At 44.0% G+C, this 10,154-nt stretch overlaps 1 protein-coding gene across 3 annotated transcripts; it reads right to left on the reverse strand.

The window, feature by feature from the left end:
• Window positions 1-1,162: 1,162 nt before the first annotated feature.
• EIF5 (eukaryotic translation initiation factor 5) lies at window positions 1,163-9,758 on the reverse strand. 3 transcript variants are annotated; one of them, XM_080989689.1, is made up of 12 exons: window positions 9,607-9,758; window positions 8,949-9,171; window positions 6,682-6,961; window positions 6,466-6,547; window positions 5,719-5,891; window positions 4,613-4,724; window positions 3,739-3,881; window positions 3,419-3,574; window positions 3,102-3,263; window positions 2,460-2,624; window positions 1,761-1,898; window positions 1,163-1,555 (listed from the first exon to the last, which is right to left on the reverse strand). In XM_080989689.1, exons 3-12 carry the CDS (start codon window positions 6,751-6,753, stop codon window positions 1,463-1,465), a joined length of 1,296 nt encoding a protein of 431 aa, XP_080845815.1. In that variant the 5' UTR covers window positions 6,754-6,961; window positions 8,949-9,171; window positions 9,607-9,758; the 3' UTR covers window positions 1,163-1,462. The 3 variants fall into 3 exon arrangements, with proteins under 3 accessions (XP_080845815.1, XP_080845814.1, XP_080845816.1); XM_080989688.1 differs by having other exon boundaries at window positions 8,949-9,347; window positions 9,607-9,751; XM_080989690.1 differs by lacking the exons at window positions 8,949-9,171; window positions 9,607-9,758 and adding an exon at window positions 8,002-8,143.
• Window positions 9,759-10,154: the final 396 nt, after the last annotated feature.

Here is a 10,154-nt window from a genome sequence, read left to right on the forward strand (position 1 = left end):
ACTGGACAATTCTACGATTGCTCTTTGGCCAATTTGTTAAATGAAGTGTTTCCTCAAAACTTTTGAGCAAATATATAATTGCAAGAACATTTAGTAAAGGAGTTGCTGGATCTCCAAATGTTTTTTAACAGTGCAATGCTAAATAAATCTATTGACATTAGTTTAAGCTTTAATAAGACATATTCTGATGTATGTGAACCTGATACTTGTAGTACATAAAATGTGTTCCTTAGTGGACATATTGTAGTGACCTATTTGGGTTTAAAATAGCACCTGTACAACAATGAAGGGAACAGGAGGAAGACAAACTTCTTTCTGACTGAATACTATCATCCATCCCGCTACAAATGGAGACAACCAGAACTTCAAGGTAAAGTGTTGTTTTATGGACATGTGCAGACTTGTTTAAAGAACAAGGAATTTCCCCAGAAGCCAGTTTTAATCCTGCATGTTTGGAAGAGGTCTGGCACTCAAGTTTGCACTCCCCGAGAGGGCAAAATACTATCCTTAGGAGTGCAGCAGCTGCAAAGTAGTTTATGCTTTCCATTCGTATTTTTCAAGAAACTCGTGTTCTTCTCATTTAAAAAAGCACCCTTGATTTGTGTTGCTAACATAGAATGAGTCCTTATTCAGTTAACATTGAAATGTTTTGAGGGAAAATAATTTCAAAAAGGGACCTATTCCCATTCTTAAAGAAAAAGGGAACAGTAGCAGGCCTGATTGTTTGCCTAATCTGAGAAATCAATAGCTACTTACAGGCTACATGACAGACATTTCAAGAGATCTATATTTTTTCTACATGTCAGTTGTGATCCTTTCCACTGATCCTTTTTATCTTCAATCCATTTTTACATAATGTTCCAAGAGTCTGGAAGTATTCATTTTGAATGGGCCCAATAACTGAAATTAGGATGACACAAGGAAGGCTGCTCAAGTGTCAGGATGGTGGTGAAAATTTTGTTCCACCCACAACCGTAGTTCTCCTCCTCCACAGGAGGTTTGGCAGCAAATGTAAGTAAAGAGTTGTACAGGTAGACCAAACCTCATCCAATGATACAACAAGCAAGATCACGCCCACCCCACTGAGTCCCATTCTAGATGTGCTTCTTTGCCACATTAACCCAATGTTGTCCGTGAAGAACTACCAGGAATGTGTCATAACTGAAGATTCCAAAACCAAATCCTTTATTTTTCACAACTGTATAAATGTGCTCCAAGTATTTATGTCCAAGACAAAGTTTAAAAGAAACATGCTGTACAGCAAACTTTGATCAGTTTGCTGGTGTATTAACTCCTCTCATCTGTTAAACTTAGTTACAATACCAGTCATGGTAAGATACATTTTGAGTTCAAGAAGTGTAGCACGATGTTTAGCTATTACAGCTTGTGCACACATGTTGCACTTCCGGTAAGAGATGCAGAGAGATATGCACTGTAACACTGGAAACTAGATTGATTCACTTTAAATAGCATCAATATCAATGTCCTCTTCCTTGTTGTTTGCAGGCTTCACAGTTTCAACCTTAGGTACACTGGCCGTCTTGGAGTACACCACCTGCACAAAGAGGTAGGTTTCATTAGTGCAATGAAGTCAACAAGCTTGAGGTATTCTAAATGTAGATGGCTACTACAGTAAATATACCTGCATGGGAGTACAAAATCCTGTTTCAAATCAAAGACTTAGTTGCCATTAGGTTATTGCTACGGATATTTTTAAAGATAGATTTAACCAACTTTTCAAAGCTGAGTTTAACACATACTTCAATATTTTCATCTTCATCCTCTTCCTCCTCATTGCCAGATGACTCCTCTTCAGCTTCTTTCAGCCATTTAATGAAGGGTTCTGCTTTGACACGAATTTCTTTGGCAAGCTCTTTAGAGACATATTTCTTCGAGGCCTACAAGAGAAGACTGATGTCAATTCTATGCACTGCATTGTTTCCTTACCTCAACATTTAATGAACAACTTGGGACTTAATGTATTTAAGTTCATATGGGATCCAAAGTAGGAGCTTCACCATTTCTTTAAAAAAACAGGGGGAAGAATACAAAAAATGTGCTAGGGGGCCAAACAGATGAAAGGAGAATATCTATGAATACAGTAGGCCTCATGTTGCTGAGGTTTGCTTCTCCCCATATTTTGGAGGGCAGTTGGGCTGGAAATGTGACATAGAGGAGCGGGTCAGCCAGTGCATACAATTCCACATGCATGAGAAATTAATGTTTGAATTATTACCCCCAAACTTTGCAAGGGACGATCCTATGTACCAATGTACAAGTTTTCTCATCCCCCTTCCCAGGCTACCATCTTCCCTCCCTCTGTACTCTGGGATATCTATTGAAGAGCAAAATCCTGCTGCATAATCACACAATTCATAAAGGCCATCACTGCCATTCAAACAGGTGTATATTTACAAGTTTGATTATTTGTGAGATTTATCTTGCTATATAATACAGACCTTTTCCGCCCAGCTCAGAATGACCTCCTCTTCCAGAAGATCCGCATCATACATTTCCTTCAGGATATGCGGAATTTTAGAAATCAGCTGAGACTGATGCATGGCTACCACACACTCCAGGCCATGAAGAAGGTATCTTTGAGCCTTCTTGTTGTTGTGGCAGAACTGTGAAATGAATTGGGATGGATTAGGGAACAGAAATCCATTTGCATACACGAGCCTTATTAGCCACTTTCCAGACTGCAATACACAACTCGGCGTTTACCCAAACCAATCAGCAAGCTGTAGCAAGAGAACACTTGAATTTTACTTTGGGGCTGGAGGATGCTTTGCCTTCTCCGCATCCAGTGATGAAAATCAGTGGGCTGCCTGCAGAGGCATGGAATACTCCATCCAATTTGAACCACCCACAGTATTTCCATACCAGACACACAGGCCATTGCCCAATCACCCAGCATAGAAACCACGAGACGGCTAACGAGGGAAGGTATGTGTAACTAACTTTTTGGAGTTTTGCAAATAAATCAATTGTTGAAACAGAATACAACTTGCAGCTTGATGGTATGTCACTCTAATTTTGAGTTCTAAATGCTGTCGTTTCACCATGTTTTAGGCGTATGATAAATCACTGGTAGAACTTACACGCAAGAAATGTCGCCTGTACTTCTTTATCTGCTCTCTGATCTTTTCATCAAAGAGGACTTCAGTCAATACCAGGGGTCCCATAGCTTTGACATCCAGTCTTTCTGCTTCAGCCACTATATCTTTATCAGATGTTTCTATGACACCTTCTTCCTTCTTTTTCTGAAAATACAAAAAAACATGCTACTATACTTGCAACCATGCTGGCTATACCTGAATTCCTTAATAGTTAGTTCACTTAATGAATGAGCCAGCTACTCTAGTTAAAAGGTTATGTCATTTCAGCACAACAGGAGCACACTAATATCCTTTTTTACCTTAACAAAGTCAAATAGTATATTAACTCTTTCTTCAATAGTCCTTTCTAGGTCATCAGTCAGGGTGAGAACTTTTGCATGATCACTGATTTCATCCATTCTGCGCCTCTGGGCTTCTTCGGTTGTGTCTTCACCCCAGTCATCATCATCATCATCCTGAAAAGTAAAAGTGGTTAATGCAACAAGTGAGAACATAAATGTAACACAAAGAACCACTTTGACACACTTACACACACCTCTCATATATAGGTAAGCAATGACCTGGAATATGTTCTGATCAAGACATTTCTCTCTCATTCAATTTGACCATGTGTACTTACCACATGTGGAGGACTAAGCTCTTCTGGTGCTGCTGACTGTGGGGATGGTGTCTCAGTATTAGACACAGAACCATTCTCTTTATCCTTGCCTTTTCTATTCTTCTTTTCTTTCTCTTTCTTGCCTGTACCAGTCTCACTGCTCTCTGCAAACATTAACAAGTCTTCATTCAATAGCTGCTTTCAAACAGTTTCATCTGACGTTTCAGTTTCAGTCACAGCTGTCCCAACACCTCTAAATATAGCTTATGAAATTTTACTTCACTGTTTTCAGGTGAGCATAATCTTAAGTTTCATCTGAACCAGGGGCTGACCAGACTGCTTAATATGTCTTTTGGGGCAACAGCTTTTTCTCAAGCCAACACTGTGAGGTTGCCTTTTAGAAAAGACACATGGAAAACACCTGACTCTGAGTCAGACACCAAAAGAAATACCAAAACCAATCACCTCTAAGTGAACATTCAGAGTGCTACTAATTGTGTGTGTGTTACAGAACTAAACTTTTCTAGATCCAGCATAACCCGAAGTGTTGACAATGGTTGACCAGCTACTTGCAGTTACAGAAAAAGTACTCTGTGTGACAATATAGAAAACTAGAAGGCAGTGCTCTCATCTCATGTAGACCAGGATGTACAGAATTTGCTCATGGAGAATAACAGCAATGGCTAGGATGTCAAGAGTCTATATAACAGATGGCCTCACCTACAGAGGCCACTGGAATAGGTCAGACTATGCTTACTATAGCAAGCTTAAATTGAAGCAGACAACTAGTTATCTGCCACAGAGTGTTGCTTGCATAAAATAGTTTCAAAGAATGGTAGCCTATTTTATGATCTGTCCTTTGGTGCACCAAAACCAGAGGAATTCATTCACTTACCAGGTGGGTTTTTGAGGATGAATGTGCAGAGTTTATGGTTTGTGTCAAGCATGCCTCGATAGCCACAGGCTTTGCAAGAGTTACCAATGGTTTGTTTCTTAGGATTGACATGCTGTCAAAAAAAAGTAGTAGTTTTAATGCCTGCCATTTTCCCAATTACCTTGGCACTAAATGCAAAGTAAGAATTTTTCATTGCTACTCTAAAAGCCTGGAGGGGAAGGAAAACTCAACGTTCAAAGGTCTTATTACCTTGCAAAAGAGCCCCTTCTCCCTCTTGTGTGGTAACCCCAGCAAGGTCTTGAGGTTCAGGAAACAGGAAGTTTCCGAGACCTTGAAATGGTGACACACCGGAAGAAGCTCCTTTGCATAGTAGTCAATGGAGAGATACAGTTTTGGGAGTGCTGGTACTCACTCCCCTGCCCCCCAAGAAGGAGGCATCTCAGCAGAACTTCAAGTTGGGGAAGGCAATACAGTTTTAGGTTCAGTTCAAGATGCTGCATTTCACTTTTCAAGCACCCAATGTTCCAGGACAAGACATGAATGAGGCATGCAAACACGCCCCCGAAACCCCTACTCCAATTGGACTGGCCCCTTGTACAGCAAGCTAAAACCAATTGTTCTATGCAAAGGAATTCAGTTAACTTATAATTTGCTAGGTTTGTGTGATTTCTATTCTTAAGGAGGAGAAATCTGACAAAATTTAACTAGCATACTCAAAATTCAGAACTGACAGTACAATTCTAATACATGTCTATTCAAAAGGCCCAGTGAGTTCAGCAAGACTTCTATATATGCAACTATAGGATTGCAATGTCATGTATTCAATGACTTCACATTACTGTGTCCCCTGGTACAAATGCTGAAGCATAAGCTATGCAAGGAAAGGAAACCTCCAGTGAAAGCTCAGCTGTATATTTACTTCATTTCTTATTTTTAATTAAATAACTTATTGGCACTGCAGATAGGATTTACAGGCAGCCTCCTATCCTGGCACTGACTAGACAAATGTGTGGCATTCCAGCATTAGCAACTTTCAGACAATGCATTGCAAACTATATTGTCAGTCTTTAAAATACACCTGTGAACATTCTAAAAGTAGTACCTACCAGATCAGTTTCGGGATTCTCACACTCAGGACAGAGAACAAATTTTTTAATGAACCCATCCAACATGTCTTGTAGCTTATTCGCCTCATGAGATCCATTGACAATGTAACGGTCATTCTTAACATCAAACTGGGTCTGCGCTCCCAGCTCACAACCAAAAAATTTGGTGGGATCTAATAAAAGAAAAAAAGTTATTACGGCTCTGCAATGGCTTTTCTTCCACCCCAATCTAGGTTTAAAACATTAGCAGGCTCTTTCTACATTAATAACAGTAAGTAAAGAAGTTGGAACTCTTTTTTAACCACAGCATGTTTCACTATCAATCTGAAGACCAGTGTCAAAATTCCCTCCCCACAACAGCATCATTTAGGAGCGCTGCTTATAACCAGCTCAGTACTGCTACTGTATTTGTTAAATATAAGGCAACACGAAACTAAACATTGTGTCATCTTAAAAGTACTGTTCATCATGTCAAGGTACATTGTTTCCTTACAGTTGCCTTCTCGCCTTAGGGGCTTCTACTGACTTCATGAGACAAAAAGACAAGGTTATGTATGTTGGCTGATGCATGGCAATTACTAGTACACTTGGAATGTACAAATTTGACACAGGAGCAATCTGAGCAAGGCCTGATTTTTCTGTGCAAGTCAAATTTGTGCAGTGTTAGAACAAAGGACATATCCAAGTTTTTAGTGTCTTGTACAAGAAGAAGGGATGGCAGAGTAAAATGTCTATGCACCAACTTACACGTAGGAGGCCGATTAAGCGCCTTTGCAACGTCAACCATGTTGACTATAACTGTCTTTATCCCATTTCCTTTGCCCTCAACCTAGGAAGAGAAGATTTGTTAAACATACTTATTCAACCCAGTTCAATTCAAGCAATAATTCTTTTGTTTCAGGAGTTTTAAATAAGGTAAAATTCAAGCTAGGCCTTAAGAAATTTAAATATTGCAGCAACTACCTTGGCAATCAGACGGGGCATTTTGTAGCGATAGAACTGATCTGAAACACTGCGGTTGACATTGACAGACATTTTGGCTTATTAGTAGCTTTATCAATAAGATGGAGAGATCTTTGATTGCAACTTTTTGGTATCTTCTGTCTGGAGAAGACGTGATGACATAAACGACTGCAAGAGTTCTCGGTCTCTGACATGAAAAATTTTTCGCCACCGAGGCTGTGAGGTTCTTGCTTGTATGCTATATTTCCCCAATACAGGTACCAATGGCTGCGCAACAGCTCTGCAAATTAAAAAAGCAAGATTTAGTTTCTGTAGCACTTTGGATAACATTCATGCAAGACTCAGTCAATGCCAACAGATAGTGCTTGGAAACCATTTTAGGGGCTAGGTCAACTTTAGCAAAATGTCATTTGTTAACTTTTTCCATTTGCCACCCAAGACAGAATTAAAAGTATGTGTGAGCAAAGGCTACATTGTTGTTGTTTTTTCTTAAAACACAGCATTGACAAGTCTAAATAGTCCACTGAACCTTTTGTATCTTTAAACGATCATATGCGAAGAACAACTTTTTATAATATTAAACACTATCTAAGTTATATCTATATAAATCCTCTATTTGGTTGTTAAGCTGCTTGACAAAAATGGGCAGATAGAATATTAAAACTAAACTGTAAAAGTAACACGAATGAATTATGCCTGCTTGTGCCAAGAACAGTGAACTTGGTACAATTATAAGCTTTTTATGTTGCACGTTGACTCTTACGTTTACTTTGCAACAGTAATAACTTGTCACATTCCATTGCATAGTCACTCTGCACCTATTTAGCAGGTGGATATTTTCATTAAACCTTTACCAGTTAATGTTAACGTTGAACCTGCACTTGCTCTCAGTGGGAGTTCATATGAAAGGCACCTCCTACATATTTTAAGTCTCTTGTATCCTCAAGGGTATACTGTGCTAGTAAGCGAATGTTGGAGTGGGGCCATACCTACTTAATCAGCACCACTAAAATTTATCTGAACCACCTCATTACACAAGTCCCCTGCCATAAAGAACAATTGCCTGTGCTTATTTAAGCGAATCAAAGCTGTTTACGCCAAAACAACCAGTAACACAGCAGATACGGTTTCAAGCATGGAACTTTGCTCTCCCACCCTTTCCACCACATGACCTAAACACGTGCCTGCAGCAGCATGAAAAGACCCCCCCCCAAAAAAACCGAAGTAAAAAAAAAGAAACAAAAATAGGGGGGGGGGACACAAAACCCTTATACTAAGTACTTTGGAACCTGGAGGAAATAGAAAACGTGATGCTTTTACCTGCTGGGGAGAAAAGCCATTCACACGCCACGAGGCCTTCGCGTATAAAGAGCACTTCCGCTCCCTCCCTCCCTTTGGTTTAATAAAAAAGCAAAAAACAAAAGCCCCAAAAACCCCACCTCCCCTTCACCCAGGCGTCGGAATGACTCAGAAATGCAGCAATTAAGCACTGAGTCAGCCTTAAATACGAGGGGCGGCAGCGTGCCGCGCAGGCGCTTCTCCTCTTTCCCCCTCCCTCCGATCTCCTCTCCCCCGCCCCGCGTCGCTCTCTGAACCCGGGAAAAAGAGAGGCATCGGGAGAGAAACAGACAGACCGACCGACAGAGAGAAAGGAGCCCTCGCCCTCCTCCACCCTCCCGGCGCTGCGGGTTTAGGAACTGCGCCACAGAGCGCGCACTCTCCCCAACCACCGCGTCTCCCTCGCCGCCCCTCCCTCCGCCCAGCATCACGAGGGAGGGAGGCGCGGAAGACCTGGCAGCCGCCATCTTGTGGAGCAACCCGCGACCGTGGGGGGGGGGGGAGAGAAGAGAAGAGCCCTGGATAAAAAGCGCAGCGGCGACCCCCGTCTTTATTATACACTCCTTCGCCTCATCTTACCGCCCCACTATCCTACCGCGGAATGAGGGACGGGGGCCGCGACGTCGCTCTCAGACGCCCCCCCCCCCACGAGAGAACGAGATGAGGGGCTTATTGTTATCATAGCGACGCATTTAAGTGACAAACCTTACGAAAAGGGGCCCCAGAGGCCTCTGCCCCATGGCCGCCGACCTCGCTGTCCCCCACCCCCCAGCCAGCTCCTTTCCCCACCTCCGTTTCTTTCCCTCTTTGAGGCCCCGCTTCGCCTTTCCACAAAACCACCGCCGCGTCCCCTCAGGAAAGGGAGCCCCTTCAAGCCCCCCCCCCCCACGCCTGTTCAAACGGCCGCCGCCGCCTCCCTCGCGACTCACCGTTTTCGTCCAATACAGACATAAACCCAACGCTGCTCGCCCGGGGCTGTGACGAAGGCCGAATCGGTGTTGAGGAGAAACGATGAGCGACGTCGGGGGGTTGAGGGGGGGAAGAGAGAGGTGTAGCCACCGAGCACCCGGACGCTGGAAGGGGGCGGTGTGGCGTTTCTTCTTCTTCGTCTTCCTCTCCTCTCCTCCTCCTGCTCCCCTTCCTCCTGCAGTCCTTTCAAATTAGACGTATATTACTTAAATATATAGATATATATAGATATCCGCTCTCTTCTGTGTCCGGTGGTCGAGGGCGGAGGAGGCCGGCGCCGCAACCGCCAGGAAGAGGGGAGGGGGGGTCCGAGCGTCCTGAGGCGGGCGGGATCAGCGGGAGCGGCCGTGCCGGTTGCTCTGCCGGGAGGGAAATACAGTCAGCTGAGGCAGCATTGTTAGATGGGGTCGGCGGCGGGGGCGCGCGCGCGGGTGGCGCGCGAAGCCGCGGAGGGGGGCGGAGGAACGGCGCGCGCGCACCTCAAGGCTCGGCAAAACCAACCGAGGCGCTTTTTTCTTTCTTTTTTTTTTTTTTAAACTGGGAGCTCGCGCGCGATCGTAGGGCGGTGGGGGGGGGAGGAGGGGTAGGGGCAGGCCATAATGGCCGCCGAGCACTTACCTCTAGAATGTTCTCGCTCCGACTGAACAACGCCGTCGCCAAGGCTGAGATCAATCAGCCGCCGGCGAGGACGCGCCCACCCCGCCGCGGTATTGGCTGCGCGCTTTGACTTCGGCCGGTCTCATTGGTTCCGGGCTCCTGTCTGTCATGGCGCTTGGTGACCTCCCCCTCCCCACGTCTCTTCCCTCTCTCTCAACATTCCCCCCCCCCCACGCGCCACCTCCCCGGCCGGCCGCTACGATCGAAGAACTACCAGCGCCCGAAAGGACATCGCGTTTACAAGACGGGGCCAGAGTCTCGCGAGAGTTCAAGCTGAGGGGGAAGAATGAGTCAGTGCCTGGCACATGGGGGAGGGGAGGGAGTGCGGTTCTTGGTCGCCTCGCTTCGTAACGTGAAGACGCGATAAGAGGGTCGGGAGTTATGTTAAGGAGCAAGAACGTAAAATGTACCTCTCTAAATCCTTTTAAAGGTCGTGCCGATTCTGTTCTCTTGAATTTTGATATGAAAAGTAACTGCATGAAACTAAAGAGATGGTCAAAACTTGAGAT

The sequence above is a fragment of the Podarcis pityusensis genome (genome assembly GCF_964106645.2).
Source record: "Podarcis pityusensis genome assembly, chromosome: 1".
Classification (NCBI taxonomy): Eukaryota; Metazoa; Chordata; class Lepidosauria; order Squamata; family Lacertidae; genus Podarcis; species Podarcis pityusensis.